Source organism: Lepidochelys kempii, chromosome 15, assembly GCF_965140265.1.
Source record: "Lepidochelys kempii isolate rLepKem1 chromosome 15, rLepKem1.hap2, whole genome shotgun sequence".
Taxonomy (NCBI): Eukaryota; Metazoa; Chordata; order Testudines; family Cheloniidae; genus Lepidochelys; species Lepidochelys kempii.
Window position 1 is genome coordinate 11452675 of NC_133270.1, and position 21192 is coordinate 11473866.

The window sequence follows — 21192 nt, forward strand, 5'->3', positions numbered from 1 at the left end:
TAGGCCAACTTGTGAAGGAGGGGTGTGAGGACCAGAAGCGTTTTGGGGAAGATGACAAGGAGCTGAAATGCATAGAACCCAACAAGATGAGGCAAAACACTTTCCGTCCTGCTCCCAAGCTGTGCGTCAATGAAAGTGATGTTAAGGGAACTGAGACGCTCTTGTCGCCTGATTCTCAAGCTCCTCTAGAGGAGTTAGTCTCATATCCAGTGAGGGGTTACACTTTTCTTTGCCTTATGAAAGGCTGCAATTGTCAATTTGCAGTCTTACGCTATGTCTACATTACAAATTACTTCAGTATAACTTAATCCACTCCCCGAGTGATGCAAGTTTTATAATGACCGAAGCACCGGTGTGGACAGCGCTATGTCGGCAGGAGAGCTTCTCCTGCTGACATAGATACTGCTGCTCATGGAGGCAGGAGTTAAGCCGACTGAAGAACTCTCTCCCATCGGCCAAGAGCAGCAGTTCTCAACCAAGAGTCCGGGGCCCCCTGGGGGGCTGTGAGCAGACTTCAGGGGGTCCACCAAGCAGGGTCAGTGTTACTCTCTGGGGTCCAGGGCAGAAAGCTGAAGCCCCATCATGCAGGGCTGAAGCTCAGGGCCCTGAACCCCACCACCTAAGGCTCAAGCCGAAGCCTGAGCAATTTAGCTTGGTGGGACCCCTGTGGTATGGGGCCATGGGCAGTTGTCATACTTGCTACGCCCTAATGCTCGCCCTGGCTTGTATATGCAGAAAAACAGTTGTGGCACTGGTGGGCTGTGGAGTTTTTACAGTATATTTGGGGGGGGGGGGTCAGCAAGAAAAAAAGTTGAGAACCCCTGGCTTAGAGCATCTTCACCAGAAGCACTACAGTGCTGCTGCTGTAGTGTAGATTTAGTGTAGTGTAGATGCTGCTGTAGTGTAGGTTTAGACTGAAGCATTTCTGAAGCTACATGATAAAATGGGACCATGTCTAAAAATGGCTTTCCAAGCCCTCTAGTGGCTGGATGCAGAGCCACAGTCCCTCAAGCATTTCTAAATGATCGAGCACCTCTCACATGTTCGAGTGTAACAAAATATTGTCTTGCCCCAAGTAACCCACCAAAATGGAAATCCTAACCCTCTTAAATCAATCTTTGTCAAGAATGAAAAGTATCCAATATTTAGGTAGGCTAAATAAAAGCAGTATATTGTGTACCAGCCAACAAACACTATTCTGGAGGCAGTACCGACATCTGCTAGTGAAAATAGTGCAGATGAATTCTCACTATTAATGGAATTTTGGCAAAATACAAACAGTAGGGAACGGTCTCATGTAAGAACTATTGCAAACCATGGAATATGAACAAGCCAATTTTTTTTTTTAAGAAGTCGTCTCTGGTTTCTGGTAGCTGGCGGCAGTAGCTGAATCTTGTGCATTAATACTAGTCTTGCAAAATCATCTCTCAGATTTATCAATTAAGGCTTAATATCTACTCTCGCCTGTATCGTAACTAGTGGGAAGTCTAATATTCACTCAAATACCTACTTTGCTCCAGGCTAATAAAATTTAAGAGCAGTGTACTGTAACCAAGGCACTGAGGGAGGGGATTTAGCAAAGGCAGGGTGGATTTGCATTGCTCTGTCCGGTATTTAAGAATGAACGCTGCTTAGTCTTGGAGTCCATGTAGACTTCTGTTAGTAGGTGCAGTTATTGCTTCCCAAGCCCCGATTTAACAGTGTCCTCTCCTTGATCAGAACTTCCTCTGCTTGTCTGTGTAGGTGGCTGGAGAATACAAGTACCATCCTGAATGCTTTGCTTGTATGAGTTGCAAAGTAATCATTGAAGATGGAGACACGTATGCACTAGTACAACACTCCACACTCTACTGGTAAGATCGGGCACATGACACTCCATTGCTGTCCTGTTAAAATGATCCTGTGGTACTGTGCGCTCCATTGCCTGCTGTACGTGCAAATCACTTCCCCATTCTGTCTAGTGGGTCAGTGTGGTTTAAACACAGATGGATGTTGAAAAATTGGAGAGGCTTCAGAGGGTTCTCAATCATAAGAATGATTAAAGGATCATAAAACATGCCTTATGGTGATGGATTCAAGGATCTAATCTCTTTATCTTAATAGAGAAACGGTTAAAGTGTGACTAGATTAGTCTAGAAGTATCTGCATATGGATCACATTGAATAATGGACTCTTTAATCGAACAGAGAAAGGTACAATGTGGTCCAATGGCTGGAAGCTGAAGCTAGACAAATTCAGACTGGAAATAAGGTGTAAATGGTGAGAGTAATTAACCATTGGAACAATTTACCAACAGTAGTGGTGGATTCTTCATTCCTGACTATTTTTAAATCGAGAGGATGTTTTTCTAAACCTTGTGTTCTAGGAATTATTTTGGGGAAGTTCTATCCTCTTGCTTATACAGGGGATGAACTAGATGATCAGGCTAGATGAACGCAGTGGTCCCTTCTGGCCATGGAATCTATGAATCTGTAAACACCAGAATGGAATGATCAAGTACATTTCTAGGGGTAGGGGAGCACTGCTTGAAGCCTTGATAGCTGATAAGAACAATCACATTGTTCCAACCTTTTGGGGCAGCAGGATCCGGCTACGTAGGTTGGCAAGAAGGGATGGGAAATGGCCAGTGACTCTCCTCTGTTCTTTCTGTAGTGGAAAATGCCATAACCAGATTGTGCTGACACCAATGATAGAAACTCTCTCCACGGAATCTCTGCGTGAACAGCTACCATATACACTGACCCTCATCTCTATGCCTGCAGCCACTGATGGCAAGAGAGGGTTCTCTGTGGCTGTCGAAAGTGGCTGCTCCAGCTATGCCACCAGTGTCCAGGTGAAAGAGTGAGTACGAAGAGGCCGTAATAGCTACATTAGTTGTAATTGTGCAGAGGTATCTGGGCAAAGGAAAGTGGGAGCTTCTGACTAACTTTTATTTCTATGAGAATCTCTCCAGTTGCTGAAATAGAATTTCTCATTCAGTGACCATGTGGTAGGAATGAGATGCAAATGAAACCATGAGTGTTTCTTGGTGGGGCAGTCTTTTTTGTTCTCCCACATTGTTATGGCTAACTGAAACTGTGGGATTCTCCCTGGTCCAGAAAAAAATTACAGGATTATAGCAGTAACAAATAAAGAAGCTAGTTACCTTTCTCTATGGCTTAGCTACTGTTTGTTTCCCTTTCCTGTGGGTATACGAGAAGGTCCTTTATTCGCCAAGCTTGCTGAGGTCTGGGCACCTCAGAGAATGCTTACTGTCACAGCTTAGTGTTATCTCACATTAGCAGACCTGAGAACACTTCACTTATTTCTGGATCCTAAAAGGGAAGAACACTTGCTGGGAAGTAGAGATCCATTGAACTTCTGGTAATCTGTGTTTAGGTGGATTCTCCAGCATGACTCTTTCCTTTGACTTTGATTTAGAGTCAACAGAAGACATATTAGCCCCGATGTCCAAAATGCCATCCACTCTGGAGACCGGATCCTGGAAATCAATGGAGTCCCTATTCGCACATTACGAGTGGAGGAAGTAGGTTTAGTTTTATCTTGAGTAATCCTAAAGTCTATACTCCAGACTGATACCCCGCTCCCCCCCACCCCTTCTACCTTGGGACTTTTTTTACAATATTCCCCCCATAGTAGTGCCTACTGCGTGGGGCTGTAATGCTGTCATTGATTTGTACTACAGAACAATCCATTGGCTCTGAATGCAAGAGTAAGCTTTTGCGGCCTCTTAGTTTGGAGTCAGCATCTAAGCTCCATTGGGGAGGGGAAGGTGGCAGCTGGGAGAGGGCAGTTAAGAAGCAGTTTAGAATAGAGGAGGTGAACCTCAACAATTAGTAAGTGGTTAAGGAAGCCTGGAGTGCAGGTTGTCTCAAAGGGAAAGAGTTTGACCAAGTGACTGAGTTGAAGGCAGTGTACATGTATCATCAGCCAGACCTGTTTTGAGAGAGGACAGCTGCCAGGCATTGTCAATTGAGAGTGTATCTGGAAGCTGTGTATGGTGTAGCAAGCGACCAGTTTTCTGTCTTCATTTACTATATTAAATGCTTTATACAGCTAATCACTTTCAAGGTCATGCTTGAGCACTCAGTGCATGATATTAGGCTACCCTTTTGGTCGCTAGACAAATACTTTTTGTCTGCTGTTGATGTTGGCTAATACCTTGAGCCTTCTCTTCTAAAGCAGAATAATTAGATCTGGGTTTAGACACCTGGATAGCTTTACATTTCCCTTATAAAAGTGTATTGATCAGCGTTAGGCATGATCTCCATATTCTTGGACTTGCTTTCTTCAGTGTAACATGTGGCCTCATTCCAGAAAAATAGTGAGTTGGGTCTCCTGTAGCTGATCAGAGCGGAAGAGGCACTAGCTAGAATGAAGATCTACATGCTGCTAGACTGACTGGTCTGGTGGACACTTAAATTGTGTGTAACTAAAACACAGCCACAGTGACCTGGTTGAGGCACTGTAGATTCTAGTGGTCTACTGAAGGACATCCAGGTGGCTTCATGTTTCTACAACAGTCCCCTTCAAAGGCTCTTACCCTGCTCTTGGATTTGTGTTCAGGTGGAGGACCTGATTCGCAGGACAAGCCAGACACTTCAGCTGCTCATAGAACATGACCCTGTCTCTCAGCGACTAGACAGACTGCGTCTGGACCCTAGGCTCCCAACCCACATAAAAACCACCACCTCGCGCTCCATTTCCCCATTGGACATTACGGGGAATCTGGAAAGAACACTGCACAGGCACTCCCTCAGGTACCAAACCCTAGGAAAACTGCACTGCAGCTAGTGCGTCTAGAGCAGCAGTTGCCAATCTTCTGAGAAACTGTTTTTTCTAGACTCTGAGAATACCACCACTGACTGTCGCCTCTCCTCTAGCTATGTGTGTTTTAGCACACCCTGGAGCCTGGGCTGTACAATGCTCAGTCTTGCAATTGCAAATGGCTGAGTCATGGCCAAGCCTGCAATGAAGCATTGCCCAGGAGATGAAGCTGCAGATCCCTTCAGTCATTCTCTATGGACTCCCCTTCAGGCTGGCTTGTTTAACAGTGTTTAGACTGTTAAATAAAGGCTGAATTATGGGCTCTAAATCTGCTAACCACTTGAAATAAAAAATTGAAAAGTCAGATTTTGCCAGGCTCAGATGGCTGTGATGAGAGCTTACCCCTCAGGGACTGGCCCCTGCTAAGTGAGGCTTGGGTCTTCAATGTTAGAAAACCTGCCCTCCCCATACTGGGGTCCTCTGTCCCCCACCGACTTCCTTCATCTTACAAAAATTGCAGATCATCCAGAGTCACTTCCCTGACACCTGAATCCCTTGCTCAGAACGATCTGGAGTTGTTCCTTGTAAGGTGGAAGTCGGAATGCAAATGGATAGAGATGTGGAGGCTGGCTAGCGTTGACATTACTGTTGGCTCACTCAGGAATTTAGGTACATGCTGCAGCACCTTCCACATCTGCAGAATTGCGGGAAGCTAGTGAGCTGGATGGTTACTAGCATGCACTCATTTAGGGTAATACCTTCCTTGCAGCTGACCTAATCCTCCTGTTGGTTTCACTCTCCAGGCGAAGTAACAGTATTTCCAAGTCTCCTGGACCCAGCTCCCCAAAGGAACCTCTCATTTTGAGCCGTGACATCAGTCGCTCTGAATCTCTGCACTCCTCCTCCAGCTATTCCCAGCAGATCTTCCGGCCCTGTGATCTGACACATGGCGAAGTACTGGGGAAAGGGTTCTTTGGACAAGTTATCAAGGTGAGTGGGCAAAACCATGACCCATGAACTTACTGCCAAATTCCCAACTGAGAGGATATGCCTCTTACAGAAACTTTCAAATGTCACAACAAAATCTTGAGTGACTTTTATTTCCTTCCCAGTAGCATGCTTGGTCTGGGGGCTTGATTGGCTGTTTCACCATATTCACAGTTCTCTCTTCTCTTGTACTCACTCAGCTTGAGTGTAGCTGGTATCCTGGAGAGATGGCTTACATTCTGCTGGAGAGTTTGACTGTCCTGTTTAAATTGCAGCCAGTCTAACAAGCATCTAGTGTGCTGAGGTGTTTGTGTATAACCAGAGCTGCAGAGTGAATGGGTCACACCTCAGTCAAGGGGGCAAGAGGAAGACTCACTGTTACGTTAATTATGTCTTCCTGAAGGTGCTCACTCAATCTCCCAATTCAATATTGTGGAGTTCCCTTGGTGCAAGAGTCTGTGCTAGACAGACTGGGACTTACAAGGGGTCCAGTGACCGTTACTGTGGTAAACTGTTTAACAGTCTAACTCTACTCCCCTGAGGATTGACCACATCTGTGCACAAGTCCCTTTGAGAACAAAAAGCTCTTGCAATAGTAACTCTACTCTCCACTTCCCTGTATTAACTGTCTGATCTTCGCCATGGAGCGTGGACCCTTCAGGAGCACCTTCCCTGGCATTCTGCAGCAACAGATTTCCTCCCGACCCCTGTAACTGGAGTTTCTGCAGTCTGCTCGGGTTTCTGGTATTACTGTAGCTGACCCTTGAGTCAGTTTCCTGAACGCTATCTACCTTCCAAGGGCCAGTGTGACCTCTTCAGTACCCTAATCTCTATCCTACTATGCTGTGGGAATCAGTTTCTCCTTAACCACTGTTGTATCAATCCTCCTCCTGTGCTGCCTTGGGAATATGCCAGTGTGCTCTGGGATTCATAGCACTAAGTGTTCAATCTTTGATATGGTACTATACTAATTGGCATATTTCTTTTCTCTGCTCATAGACAAATAGCATGTCCAAGTAAGCAAACCTTTTCCTCTACAGCATGTCTTGCCATCTGCATCCCCATGGGGTTAACAGCACAGAGGCATTTCCTCTCGTGTTGGTGCATGCACTGGGAGATAAAATCTCCTCAGTGAGTTCCATAACGTTACTGTTCTTGTTAAGTTTGTTTGATACCAGCCTAAAGAGTCCATTTATGTCTTCATTACTTCCCTTCACTTCCCTTGCCTTTGTCACTGTGCTTTAGACACTTAAACCTCTTTGCGGAAGGTGATGGCATACTGCTCCTCAGCACTCTGCTAATGTTTGGATGTGTTACTTTGTATAGGAGCAAGAGAAGGGATGCTGTATTGCTGCCTGGTCCTGTTATCCACGGCAGAGTCTCCAGGCTTTCACACTCCACCTAGATCAGAGTAGCGCTGAATTCTACTGCTCACCTTTGAATCTATGCAGCATTAGTGTGCACTGGTGTCAAGGCTGAATACAAGGGAGCTACCCCTTCTCTCCTCTTTCTTTCTCCCCCCCACCTTCATTTATCACAACTGGTCTTTCCATTAGAGCGGTTTCCCAGGTTCTCAGAGCTCGTGGCCCCTTTCCAGCCTAATGTTCTTTACAACACTTGTCTCCCAAGACCTTGAACTCTAAACATGAGCAGGTAAAGCTTTGTAGCCACAACATACCAGAAATTATTTAGTAAGCTTCACAAAACAGAGGTGCAAAAAGGACCCCATCATTGTGAGACTGAGCCTGTTTTTACTGATGTGCTATGTGCATTTCAGCTGGGGAGTTAGTTACTTTTGATCAGCAGTCAGTTGTGATGCTTCGTTTATAATTGTAATTGAAGAGAAGCTGGACTCTGCATTTCATTCTCTTATCTATGAGAACTTCCATGGCTTCTGCCACTACTGCAGAATTACTCCTTCAAGCCCCCCCACCCCCCAAAGAAGAAAAAAACAAAAACAAAACAAAAACAAAAACCTGAGCTCCTGGCTAATGTAAGTTGCCAGGGTCTCCCAACAGAGGCTTGTCTTTAATAGCCAAGTCAGCACTGCTGACTGAATCACTGTTTCTTGCATGATGGGGGTTGGTCGTTCCACTGCTTTTCTCTTTGGGTCACCAGGAGAATAGTCCTGCAGCTGGATCTCATGTTCCTCAATGCTGAGTTGAGGGCCTGAGAGTTTCTGGTGGGTTCTTCAGTTCCCACAAAGTCTGAAACAGGAAAGCTATTCTGGTTTCCTCTCTGAGATTAAGACCAATTTCCAAATGTTCTGTTGAAAGCTTCTACCCTGTTCTGTATGGACCGACCATTTATCATCTCTTTTGAGAGAAGAGGAGATTAGGTGCCCAGAAATGTAAGCGAAGTAGACTCTGCCACCCAAGCTGAATTACTGAAGGAGTCAGCAGCGGGAGAAGTTCTTCCAGAAAACCTGCAGTCGTGCTCTAAATCCAGTCAGGTTGATTTTGGTGTGAAAGGAGTTGCTGGTTAAAAGGCACCCAAATCCTCACAGAGCAATGTGAAAAAAGTCAGGAATCTTTGGGTAAGACTTTAACAACTTTCATGAAGGACCTGGCACAGGTTTTCAGGCATTTAAGAGCATGGTGGACTGAGACACAATGAAGCCATGAGGCTTTAGGTACTGTCTCACATGTCATCACCTTGGTGCCATCCTTGGAGATTGCAGTACACTGTTCACACCAAATGTGGAACCTTGACTGCTTGCTGTCGCAACTAGACAGTCTCCAGTTGTGCATCTCCACACAGCATTGCAAAAGAACAAGTTTTCAATAAGCCCATCAGAAACCTAGCACTTGCTGGAAGCTACGTGACAGCAGGGATATCTGTTGACTTGGTGTGAATTGCTTAGTAGTTGTTCTTGATCCATGAAAAAGGGAATCATTCTCAGTAATTTCACGAATACAAGCTGAAGTGGTTGGTTAAGGTCTGTGCCTGGGGACCTGCTTTTCATGTTTGTTCAGTGGTGCTTGTATGGTTTAAGGTAGTTCCAGGCACACGCAGGTGCAGGGTTAATACTGTTAGCAGAGGCTCTAGCAGCCTGCAGCACACATTCAGATCCTGCACTGATTAAAATTGGACCACTAACTGGGGTTCTTGGGATACAACAGTATTGTGGACTCAAAGGGCCACACTACAATGGGCCTTTGTGTGTCTATTTTCTCACTTTCAACTTACAGAATCTTGTTGGGGGGGGGGGTGGATTTTGGTGGCAGTTTCCTGCAACTCCCTGGACCTGGTCCATCTGAATTTCCTCTCTTCTCCCTGCTCAGGTGTGGAGGGAGATGTGACCCACAGTTTGGGAAACCCTGCTCTAAAGCATCTATAGGTTTCATAGGGCTTTCCTTCCTGCTGGACAGTGTCCATTTCCAACAGGTAACGCACAAAGCAACAGGGAAGGTGATGGTGATGAAGGAGCTGATTCGCTGCGATGAGGAAACCCAGAAGACTTTCTTGACAGAGGTAGGAGCAAGATCTCAAGTAAGGCCAGGCCAGTTGTGTGGGGGTTAGAGCTCCTCCCTGCCCCTTGGTAGTAATGCATACCAGTGATCTTAGCAGGGAAGCAGCATGTTGAGGAAGAACGGACCTGGTTGAAAATGTATGTCACAATTAGACATGACTGACTGATTCAGAAAACAAAAATGACTTCTTATTGAAAATTAATGAATAGGAAGTCTAAGAGGCACTCTAAGCCTAAGAGGCTATTTGGTTGAATTGTGCTTAGTGAATGTAAGTGTAAAACGTTGTAGGATGCATTCTGTACAGCGAGCTTTCCAGCATAAAACATCAATAGGAAACAGCTGACTCAATGACTAAGATCTGAAAGATGTTCCACTTAGTTACACCAGAGAAGAGGATTATTAAATCAACCAATTTGAATGGCTGCCGTCCTTGTTCCCCAAAGTCAGGCTTATCTGAAAAGTAACTTCCTAATGCTTCTCTTCCTAATCCCAAATGCTTCTTTTGAGGCCCTAACTGTCATAGAGCACACTCGCTGCAGTGTGGAAGTCTTGTCCACTAAACCATAACGAGCCTAGGAGCTCTCCAGCCTGATCACTCACTTTCAAGAATCAAGTGATAATGGACACAAAGGGGCAACAATGATCATTGAATTGCCTTAAAGTTGGGTTTTGAATGGACTTTCCTCTGATACCTCTGGTTGCTGCAGTGGGGCTCCACAGGAGGTATGTGCCCCTTCTCTCCCAGTGCAGGGACCAGTAAGTAAAGCTGCTGAGAATTTCAGGAAGGCCTGTACCAATCTTTCATGGGGGTTCGGGGGGATGTTTCTGCCTCCGCAGGTGAAAGTGATGCGCAGTTTGGATCACCCCAATGTGCTGAAGTTCATTGGTGTACTGTACAAGGACAAGAAGCTGAACCTTCTCACAGAATACATTGAAGGGGGGACTCTAAAGGACTTCCTCCGCAATGCAGTGAGTAAATGCCTCCTGGAGCATATATAGGCTTCCTGATGGCTCTCTGGCCAGTGTGAAATAGGTGCCCTGGCCACACAACACTGTCTTTCTGCTTCTGAGTGTCCACAAAGAGCCCAATTAGCTGGATTGTCTTCTCTCCTTTGGAGCTGATTCCTCCAGGTGAAGGGAAGCTTCCCCTGCTTGTGCCCATGCTGTAGCTGGCCTGTGAATAGATCATTCTGCTCTCCAGGACTGTATCATCTTTCTCAATCTAGCAGGAGGTGGCCAGCTAGTGAGATGAGACCTGATCACTCAGGAGTTGTCATTGTTTTGCAGGACCCTTTTCCTTGGCAGCAGAAGGTCAGCTTTGCCAAAGGAGTTGCTTCAGGAATGGTGAGTCAATCTTCTGTTGAGACTGCTTCTTCAGGATTCTGGGTTGAAGCATGGAGGGCTGATGTAATAGTATGTGTTATAATGGCCTGCAGAAGCTGTGTGGTAGCTAGGGAAATACTGAGCGCTTATACCAATGTTTTGAAGGGGTTAACTCCAAAGGATGTATTCACGAGACTTGCTCTAACGCTGTTTTCTGTCCCTCCTTTTCAGGCCTATTTGCACTCTATGTGTATCATCCACAGAGACCTGAATTCACATAACTGTCTGATCAAACTGGTGAGCTCTGGAACATGGTCCTTCCTTTGTCTTTTCACCTCTCCTCTCTCTGCTCTTCTACATGTAATGTTAACTTCCATGGACAAGCTAGGCCTTCTGGTTACTGTCCCTGGCAGCATGAAGACGATTCCTTCTTGTAAACCTAGTGTGTATCCCAGTTTTCATTTCAATGTCCCAATAAATGACAGTTCAACAACCTAATCTTTTACTTTCACCCCATTAATCCTGGTCCCACCCTTAAGTCCTCTCCCATTTTTAAACCCTTTATACTCTGTTGTAGCCTCTTCCCCACTAGTTGTTGCTTTGTGGAGCTATATACTTGGCTCTCCTAACCTTTGTCCATCAATTGCACCCACCATCCCTTTTGTTTCTACTCTGGTCGTTCATTTTGTCTCACTCATTGCCCAAGAATCCTGGGGGGTGTCTCCATATTTTAACATGCTGTGAGATCTCAGCTAAGGACTTCATTCCCCCAGCCCTGGCTCTCAGTGTCCCCTTAGTCTGAATATTGGATCTACCTCTGCGTGGCAAACCCCAAGGTCAAATCTGAGCAGAGAGTTTGCTAGGAAAGATTTCTGGGTACAATTAGATAAGCTGGATAGAGAGAGCCAAATGCATTATAGCAAATGTAAGCAAGTTAATGGAGTTAAAACTCCTCCTTCCCTGCATGAGGACTCATGGGCTGTCTTCTCTCCTTACTCACCCTCTCTGATCTGGTCTCCCTCTACCTCTTCCCCTACTCCCTAGGAGATTACTGGGCTCCAATGTTCACTGCATTCTTCCAGCTAGCTGCAGGAGGCTTCCTTATTGTCCGCCTGCAAAGCTGCGGCTATTATTACATTTAATGTGCAGTTTATAAGTGACAGGAAATATAATCACTCTGTGCTAATGAGTTACTTCTGGGAGGAGCTGAGGGGGAATCAGTTGTTTGTGATTAAATCCCTTGGCTAGGATAACACTGTGGTGGTTGCTGATTTTGGACTGTCACGGCTGATTATGGAAGAGAGAAAGAAGCCCACCCTGGAAAAACCATCTGTCAAGAAGCGAACCCTACGCAAGAGCGATAGGAAGAAGCGCTATACTGTGGTCGGGAACCCGTACTGGATGGCGCCGGAGATGTTAAATGGTAAGAAGCTCATATTGTGGCAGGTGAGGAGCCACCTCCAGGCACGGGTGTAGGGATGACAGGATTACTGGAAACTCCCGCCATTGGCAGCAATCAAATCTATTAGCTGTCTTGGGCTTTAGACCTTCTAATACATGAGTTTCTTTCTTGTCAACACATCTGGTGAACATGCTTTCCCTTGCATGTCAGCCCTGCTAAACTTCCCTGCTGCCAGTAATGTAAGCAGCAAGAAATGGGGAGCCCATTCCCGGGAGTTGTCATGACTCTTTGGGAGGGGTAATGGGCCTATACCTGCTGCTATCCAGATATTAGAGGCAACAGAACAAGAGGCTTGAAACAATACGACTGGCTTTGAAATTCACTTCAGTCTTGTGTCTCTAACATCCTTAGGGATGCAGTGAATTGGCTGTGCTTCATAGAAATGAAGTACAATAGGACTGTGGGGCAAACCTGTAATGTTGAGTGTTGGACAGACTAGAGGGGAATCCCAGCCGTTGCGTGGGTCCCCCCACACTCAGTGAGGAGGGCAGTGGCTATATGTCTTGAGGGGCAGATCTTCCCTGGCACTGGGTTAAGGGCAAACCCGTGTCCCCAATTGGATCTGCTGCCTGTGTGGGACCTGAGTGAGGGGAGAATGCAAACTCAGCTACTTCTGGTGAATTGGGCCTCCTTGTGGCCAGGGCATGGCTGCAAGGCAAACACGTGAACAACTAGAACTGCCACTAAATCCTCCAGAAAGAGCAAACAGGGTCATGGTCGCACTATAAAGTAGTGTCCAGCTGACTTCAACATCAGGCTGTTCTTAGAAATCTCTTGGGAAAGGGAAGACTCTGGTTTTATGGCCTCTACCCTCCCAATCCTCTCCCCTATCCTGGCTGCTGTCTGCTACCACTTTCAATGCTGCTCTCTTCTTCCTCTGAGCTGTCGAGCCCTTCGGAGCCTGGCAACGTGTTATCCTGCTTTTCCAAGGCATTTAGAGTAGTGATGCAGGAACGCTAATGTATAACGTGCCTGGCACTTGCCAAGAGAACTGCCAGCTGTGTCCCCAAGGTAGCATATTAAAAAAGAGTCTGCTCTGACGTCCTATCCTGGGGTACCAGAGCTCTTCCCAGATGCAACCCTCGCTTGGCTCTGCCACAGTTCCATTCCTGGCTGTGGAGGGAGGCCTCTATCTCTACCTGGCCAGACCAGCCATGTGGATCCTGTCTGCTCGCAGAGGCCTGCTTTCCCTGTCTCAGCTCTCTGCTGTCTGAGATCATTAGTACTTAATTTATTAAGTCTGCAGTCACTGCAGCAGAAACTGGGCATCCAGCTTCCTCTGCGGCCAGCACTGGCTTAGCGTACCATAGAAATGCATTGAAAGGACCATCTGTGTGAATGGTAAAGGGTCTCTGTTTAGACATCAGCAGTCACTTGAACCCTGGGGCCCCGTTTAGGACTCTGCAATAGAACCCTCTCTCTTCCCTTGAGCTCCCTTTTCTGCCCTTGAAACTGGGGCTGTATTATAGGCCTTATGGAAACGAATTGTTTGTATGCGTAATGGCAGTGAAAGAAAGCTGATCTTAATGATGAACATTTTTTGGCTAGCCACAGACTGACTACAGCAGTGGCAGTTTCCACCCCTGCCTCTCCACTGTGCTGCTTGTTCTCTCTGAACTAACCTCCGTCTAAGCAGTCCTTCGGCTCCATGGCCCATTCCCTTCTCTGCAGTCTGTGGATAATGCCAGTTATGGTGGAGGCTCCTGTGATAACTGAAGCCAACAACCTGTTGTTGGATGGTGTCTGTCATCCAGCTAAGATACTGTCCCCATTTCCCAGGCTCTGGCAGGAATATGGTTGGTGCACAAACTTCCTTGTGGTGGTCTGTCAAAAGTTGCCATGGAACCTTTACTGCTTTATTCTGCTGCCTGGAATCCTGCTCGTGCCTCACTCTTGCAGTAACATGCTTCCATTCCTGCAGTGGGGAATACACCTGACCTTTCCAGGCTGCATCCAGTAAGTTTGGAGCCAGCAAGTGAATTTATTCACTGCTACTTTAAGCCAGCACCACAACAGTTAATCAGAAATGCTCAACAAAGGCTGGCGGTGCCAAAACCAGAGAGCTCTGCCCTCAGAGCATCCCTTCAGAAACATGGAATGCGGGAGGGCTGTTGGCTACTTCAGCCTGTACCTGCATGATAAAGAACAGCTAAGGAGGGCATTGAACATAAGACATAATTGTTTTTTATTCACTCATTTCCTTGCAAAATAAGCACAGGGGAGCAGCCACCAGGCTCTGAGACTAGATTCAGCTGCTCTAGATGTACATGAATTGCTACTTTGCCATGCTAGAAACCCTCGTGCTCCCCCACATCAGTGACTAACCCCAGCTCTGCCTGGGGAACCAATCTAGCCTTGTAAAATGGTCCTGGGTGCATCTGTGCAGGCAGGGAAACCTCTTCCCCCACCCTTACCAGGATGCCGCTGAGAAAAAAGTCACATTTTACTTGGCTGAGCACGGCTTTGCTTGACTCCACTTCGGAGCACTCGCTGGCCCGCTAGGCTGCCTGGGCCTGGATTGGGACTCTGCACTCCTTCCTGGTGCTGGCATAGAGGCTGCTGCATCATGGGATGCTATTCGGCCTGACTGTGCTAGGAACCCCCCAGCTCACAAAGTCGCCTGTCTTGTATTTCCTGCAGGGCAGAGTTACGATGAGACTGTGGACATCTTCTCGTTTGGGATAGTTCTCTGTGAGGTAAGTCCAGGCTGCACTAGGGTGTCCAGGGGGTCTGAGCAAGAGGCCTGTTAAACATCACCAGGGTCCTACCTCTTCCTCTCCATACAAAACAGAAGGCAGCTCTGTGCAGCTGAGTCTGGGGTTCCTGACTCAGATGTACTGTGGCTAGGACTAGAGTCTGGGGAGTTACACTTTGCATGCCCATCTCACGCCCACAAGTGAGGAGGTGGGAGGGAAGAAGGCACTTATTGCTCTGTTGGTGCAGTTCCCTCCTTAAACTTAGAGCCGGTGCTGGGAAGGAGACAATCTGGCTCTAGTGCAAAAATCTTGGAATTTAGGTGACATCTTCCAGCAACATGGGAGCTTAGAGTTGAGATTCCTTCTCCCTCCTCCTGAACCCTGGGTCTCCAGCTTGTAACTAGCCATAATAATTCAGGGCATTTTGTAAGAGTGGGATTGGACATTAGCAAGGTGGTCAAAATCTGTCTGAAGGTGAAAAGTGGGGCTTACTTCGCAGATCCCATTTCTGGAAGGAATCTGTCTGGTCTGGCTGCACAGCCAGACTTCTCTGCCCCACTCCTGCTGTGTGTAGAGAATAGGCCATCTCTTTTCTCCATGATATGAATGTCTGATGCAGATCATAGAACCAATATCCTGTGTGCCTAAAACGTCTCCCCACCTCCTTCCCTTGCATCACCAGACTGTTCCAAAAGGAAAGCGCAGCCTTTTAAAGTACCCAGCGTGTATAGAAGTGAAAGCAATCAGGGCTGGCAGGGAGACCAGAATTGGAGTTTTCCTCTTAATGCTTGGGTGGCGAATATGGAAAAAATGTCCTATGCATGAATGGTGCAGCCTCACCCAGAGTTCTGCACTGGTAACCAGTGTTCCCTCTCATTTTTTCCGTCCATGTGTGGAATGAATTTTGTTATGCGCACCAATAGTGAGGTGTGCATCACCAGTAGGAACAAAAACCTAGATGTGGGGTGTGTGTGTGTGTGTTTATATTTGTTAAAAGTTACCATAGGGATAATTACTCCAGCCAGGGCAGGTTAGGAATTTTAAAACCCACTCCTCAAAGAATTAATTTTAAGCCTGAGAGAGAAATAAAATGTATGAAATGCACAGACCAGTCAAACTAAAATAACAGCACTTGGAAAGAATAAAATTACAGAGAACATATATGTGCATTGCAGGAAGTACCAAGAACTAAGTATGTGTTGGGAAGTGTGTGTCAGAGACAGTGCGTGTGTGCTGGCTGCTGGGGAGGTCTGAGACACTGCGCTCTGTCTCTTTAAGGCACTCACCAGAAGGCTCAGACCGCAGCAGCTGAGCTCTCCTGTTCCTGAGACCTGTCCCTGCTCTGCAGAGATGGGGTACAGGGGAGGTGGACACCCTGACATCAGCACTCTATGTACCCCCAACCCCTCTGCTTTGCACAGCAAGCAGGAGGGTCCTGGGAGCAGCTGGCCAGGGGCTCCAAGGGAGAGGGCAGGAGCAACAAGGCTGCAGAGCAGCAGGGGGAAGGGCCCCTGAACAAGCACTCCTGTGCATGGCTCTGCTAATCAAGTGCACAGCACTTGATTCACTTCTGGGTGGCCGTGCGACTGCGCAGCTTAGAGGGAACACAGCTGGCAACCCATCTTGAAGGTTAGTGCAAAATTGCAGATGGGGTTCAGAGAACAGTAGGAAGAATGAATAGGGGCCTAGAAATTTTTATAGAGAGGGATTGAAAAGATCTAGTTTGTTTACCTTAGAAAGGAGACACATAAGAGGAAACATGATAGAATATATATGATAGAGAGGTTTTCTTCCTCCTATCTCATAACACACACACGCACACACAAACAAATGCACACGGGAACATTCAATGAAATTGAAAGGTAACAAACTCAAGTGATACAAATAATTTTCTACACAATGTATAGTTAGACTGTGGAACTACTTGCCACATGATGATGTGGTTGTGGTCAACAACTTGGCAGTATTCAAAGAGGGACTGTATTTATATGGATAACAAGAACATCCGGTTAGCATAAAGTATTGTAACAGAGTATTGGAAGAGAAATAAAACCTCATGTTTTAAATCAATCTAGGTGTTGGGGATTAGGCTGAGACCTTTGTGGGGGCAGATTATCACACATCTCCCTGTTCTGGGGTTTGTTGCACATTCCTCTGAACTATCTGCTGTTGGCCACTGTCAGAGATGGGATTCTAGACCAGATTGACCACAGGTCTGAACCAGTCAGGCAATTACATTCCTAGGCTTTGACTGGTGGCCTTCTGTATCCAGGATGACTGTTATAATTCAATGCAAAATGTCTTCAGTGTAAGGAGCCCTTCAGTTAGAGGGAGAGAACCGAAGTAGTGTCCTGTGTGTTCTACAGTCTTCTCCCCCATTTCTTTCCTCTGCTTGGGTTTCCCTTCTGAGGTTTTCGATTGGGTCCCCATAATAATGTGTTTGCACTATTTCTTTCCCTCCCTCCTCAGTACTGAAGACACTGTTGCTCCTGCAATGTACTTCAGAGCTCGCTGCAAATCCCTGCTTGCCCTCCCCCAGCTCCCTGGCATGTGAGCTGTGTTGGGGGAGGGGTTTTTTGATAGCATAATGACATCATGGAGGGGTGTGTGCATGCTAGAATGTGTTAATACCCTGGGAGCAGAGGAATTGCTTCCTGCTTCAGTGCATGGACTGATAATGGCTAGGACACTGCACAGTCTGCATTAAAAGCTACGGTTGTGTTGTACCCCTTGCAGCAATACCCTAGGGCTTGGATTTCCTCTGCTATAGCAAGGAGAGACTTCTAGGGCCAGCCCCTGTACTGCCTGTGAGGTTTGCCTATATTAAATGGTGTTGGGCTTGTTCCATGAAGGAGGATCAAGGCTTCTGTAGATGGGGACTGGTACAATTCTAGCTCTTCTCCCCCTGCCCTGTAATCAGACATTAATTATGTTTCCAGTGAGCTCAGCCTAGCTCTAGAGACTGAGCAACCCCCTCCTGTTAGCCCTCAGATCCTGTCCCTGGTGCTACAATCGCTGTACCTGAGCAGTTCTTTCCCCTCTAGATTATCGGGCAGGTGTATGCTGACCCTGACTGCCTCCCTCGCACACTGGATTTTGGCCTCAATGTAAAGCTGTTCTGGGAGAAGTTTGTTCCTGCTGATTGCCCTCCAGCCTTCTTCCCTCTGGCTGCCATTTGCTGCAGGCTGGAACCAGAGAGCAGGTAAGGTTTCAGGCTGATTGGGGAGTGAAATGCTGGTGAAGCCCCTGTGTGAGGCATGGGTCTAATTTCTGGTTCTCTTGTGTGTCCAGTTTGTATCTTTGCTTCTCTCGGGGGCTGGAGAGTGCCCTCTCCTCCTGCCCCCGCTGGGAAGGTGTTGCTCTGCAAAGTGGGTCAGAGGGGGATGGCAGGCATGTGCTAATATCCAGGGCAGTTCGGTTGCTGCGTCCTCACTTCAGGGGGGAGTGTGTTTTGCTGCTCTCTTCCTTTCCCCATCACTGTCCCAGGAGCTAGTCCGCTGCTGTCCTACTGACCCATCTCTCTAGATTTGCTCCCTACTCACTTGTGTTATCACTTCTTTCTAGGCCCCCGTTTTCAAAGCTGGAGGATTCCTTTGAAGCCCTCTCTCTCTACCTGGGAGAACTGGGCATCCCCCTCCCTTCCGAGCTGGAGGAGCTGGACCACAATGTGAGCATGCAGTATGGGCTGAGCCGTGACAAACTACCTGAAAGCACAACCTAGGCGGCCCATCCTGTGATCCGTGCTACTTTTCATGGGACCCCCTAGGAGTGGTGTGGAGGGGAGATGTACTTCAGCCTCCTACAGGGCATTCAAAGGGCACCATCTGCATAGTTGGCGCATCACCTCTCCCTCCCGCATGAAACTTAAACCGCCATGTCCGTTTGATCTCCTGGGTTCACTGTAGATTTATGACGTATTTTGCAAGTGAAAAGGGCTGTTTCCTGCCTGCTGCACCAAAGAGAGCTGCTCAACACAAAGGGGAAAACACAATTCTCTAGGGCCTGTCTGGCCTTATATCACTGTGGTGCCTTAGAACTTGACATGTGACTGTAAGCTGTGAAATAGTCCTGGCCTATCTGCTAGGAAGGGAATCACTATAGGAAGTCTTTGTTATGAACTGCTTTCCTGGAATCACTTGTCCCCGACTTTTTAGTGACTGCACTCTCCTTGGAAGAGCTGGAATACACTAGAACTGGGAAAACCAGGCACCTGGCAAAGGGCTCAGTCAGGGACACCATTGCTTTTCTACATGTGAAGGGGGGAGTTCCTGAGCTGTCTAGGGGTTGGGAACTTGGCTCCCTAGTCAGGGTGGGAGAAGCTCTAGGAACTGAGTCGAGCTTGAACAAAATGGTTGTGGTATCATGTCTGTGGGTAGCATGTGTCCTGGTTAGTGTAGTTCCACCCACCCAGGCCCTGTTCGGAAACACTACAGCCAGTGAAAACTGGGCTTTGCTCCTCCTTTTGATGTGAATGAGGCTGTGATCTGAGTCCAGAGGGTAAGAAGGGGGAGACTGAGTAGCTCTCAGATATGCTTTTAACTCTCTCTACAACCACCTTCAGCTACTGACTCCACACAACCAGTCCCCCACGCTGGAACCTCAGATCAGGGAGGAGGACACACCAGCACTCTGATCCTGATGTGCTGTATAAATGGGAGACTTGTCCCCCAAGAGCTTGTGCCCGTTTCTGGGCATTCGGCCTCATAACAGTGGCAGAATATACCTTGTGGAGAGCTGAATAGCTCCAGGCTGAGGCATGTGGCTTGGACTAGGTGAGTGTGTGTTTGAGATGGACAGATGGAATGGAAGGAATTTGAGGGCACACTAAAACCGTTACTCAAGGACAGATGCTGGTGAATTGGAGTCTCATGTGTTCCATCCTCTGCGTGTACTAGTTGGAGTATTTGTAATTCAGTAGTTATTACTGCCCTTCTCCAGCAAGACCTGCAGTGGAGGGGAGTCCCATGAGTGGCTTTGCCACTCAAGTTATCTGTTCTGGAGCCCCTGACATAGAACTTGGTCACATTCTCCAAACAGAGTCCTTCTCCAGTCATCCCTCTCTTCGCACCATGTGTGCTGAGGGAAGGAGGCAGCATATTCACTGGGGCATTAGAGGGAAATGTTTGAGGAAGGAAACAGCTTCCCCAGTAATATGTGGCTGGTGTTAGCCAGTCAGAGGCTGGCTGCTGAGTCCACTTTGAGTTCCATGCCCTCTTGATAAAACTGGATTCAGTCTCTGCTCTCCTTTGCAGCCCTATAATCTAATAGTGAGGAATGTTTGTTCCTCTATTCCCTAAGGAGTTGGGAATGTGTGAAAGCCTGACCATAGAAATTACATGGGACCAGCCCTCATGTCAGTCTTAAGTTGGTTGTGTTTAACTTTGTGTGGTGGTGGTGGTTTTAGAAACAGAGAAGTCCTGTACTGTGAGCCGGTGCAGGAGTTGCCAGTTGGCTCTGGGGGATTCAGGCATTCTGATTGTTACAGGACTTTCTTCCTACTACTTAGTAGGATGAGGAAACTCAAGGGAGGGTGATGTGTGGGTGGGGAGTCTTAACTCAGTGTGATTGCACACTGCAATGTTTGACTAAATTAAAAGCAATAAATATATCCTAGGGATGTCAGGCTGTTTGTCTGCTTTTGGAGCTTATCAAAAACATGAGGCTGCCACAGAATGGGGCCCCTCACTCAGCTGTTGCAGGACTGCAGCAGTGCATCACCAGGGACATCTAACTGGTAGCTGCAGACTGACTTGACAAGGACTATATAGAAAGTTAGGCTTGGAGGCCTGACCTATGCCCAAATCTGCAACAGAACTGCATTTAGCTCGGGTCATGGAACAGGTGGCGGTGACAGCAGTTCCTGTCCGGCCTAGCCTTTAAAAATAAACAGCATTTGCCAGTTTTGAAATCACCTGAACTCTAGCTGTGCTGCCTGCTCTTAATCCATGCCAGCCACTGTAACCTCCTGACTATGCCTTTATACCAGCCTTTCCAAAGCAAGAGCCTGAGGAACTGAGCTGCCTCTGAGCAGGAAGTAAAGCAAAATCCATTTCCTTCAGAGCAGAAAAGGAATAATTAGATCATCTCTCCCCAGGCCCAGCCTGCTTCGTCACAGTAGCTTGTTCTGGGCTGGTGACTAGACAGCTGCTTTTTTAGGAATGCTCCGCTCCACTCTGCTGCTAGACTTGGCCAGCATGTCCAGAGTCAACATCCCATGGTGTTAGCTATAGGTGAAGACATGTTCTGCTCTGAATTGCTGAGGAGATTGTGGCTTTGTGTGTGTCTTGGATGGGGCTATAGCTCTAAATAGAGCCAAGGGTGAACTACAATGGTCTTGCTTATTCCCTCCTTTCACTGCTTTGCAGTTTAGGGTAGGGGGGCCTTTCCCAGGTTTGAGTAATGCTGTTAGCCTGCTGGTGCAGCTAAATACCCTCAAGGAGCTGAAACGTGTTCAGAAAGGCAGGCTGAGCTGGTCACGTTTCCT

General features: G+C 47.2%; 1 protein-coding gene across 4 annotated transcripts in view; it reads left to right on the forward strand.

The window, feature by feature from the left end:
- LIMK2 (LIM domain kinase 2) overlaps window positions 1-20676 on the forward strand; it is a 43811-nt gene extending 23135 nt beyond the window's left edge. For 2 of the 4 annotated variants that reach the window (XM_073313553.1, XM_073313554.1), the window contains 13 exons: window positions 1744-1853; window positions 2653-2841; window positions 3421-3526; window positions 4567-4760; window positions 5571-5757; window positions 9142-9228; window positions 10065-10196; window positions 10515-10571; window positions 10782-10847; window positions 11799-11973; window positions 14653-14708; window positions 17753-17910; window positions 18273-20673. In XM_073313553.1, the coding sequence (XP_073169654.1) occupies window positions 1744-1853; window positions 2653-2841; window positions 3421-3526; window positions 4567-4760; window positions 5571-5757; window positions 9142-9228; window positions 10065-10196; window positions 10515-10571; window positions 10782-10847; window positions 11799-11973; window positions 14653-14708; window positions 17753-17910; window positions 18273-18429 (1674 nt within the window). In that variant the 3' untranslated portion in view covers window positions 18430-20673. Of the gene's footprint in view, window positions 1-1743; window positions 1854-2652; window positions 2842-3420; window positions 3527-4566; window positions 4761-5570; window positions 5758-9141; window positions 9229-10064; window positions 10197-10514; window positions 10572-10781; window positions 10848-11798; window positions 11974-14652; window positions 14709-17752; window positions 17911-18272 lie in introns of all 4 variants that reach the window. The other 2 variants (XM_073313551.1, XM_073313552.1) reach the window with 2 other exon arrangements.
- The last annotated feature ends 516 nt before the right edge of the window (window positions 20677-21192 follow it).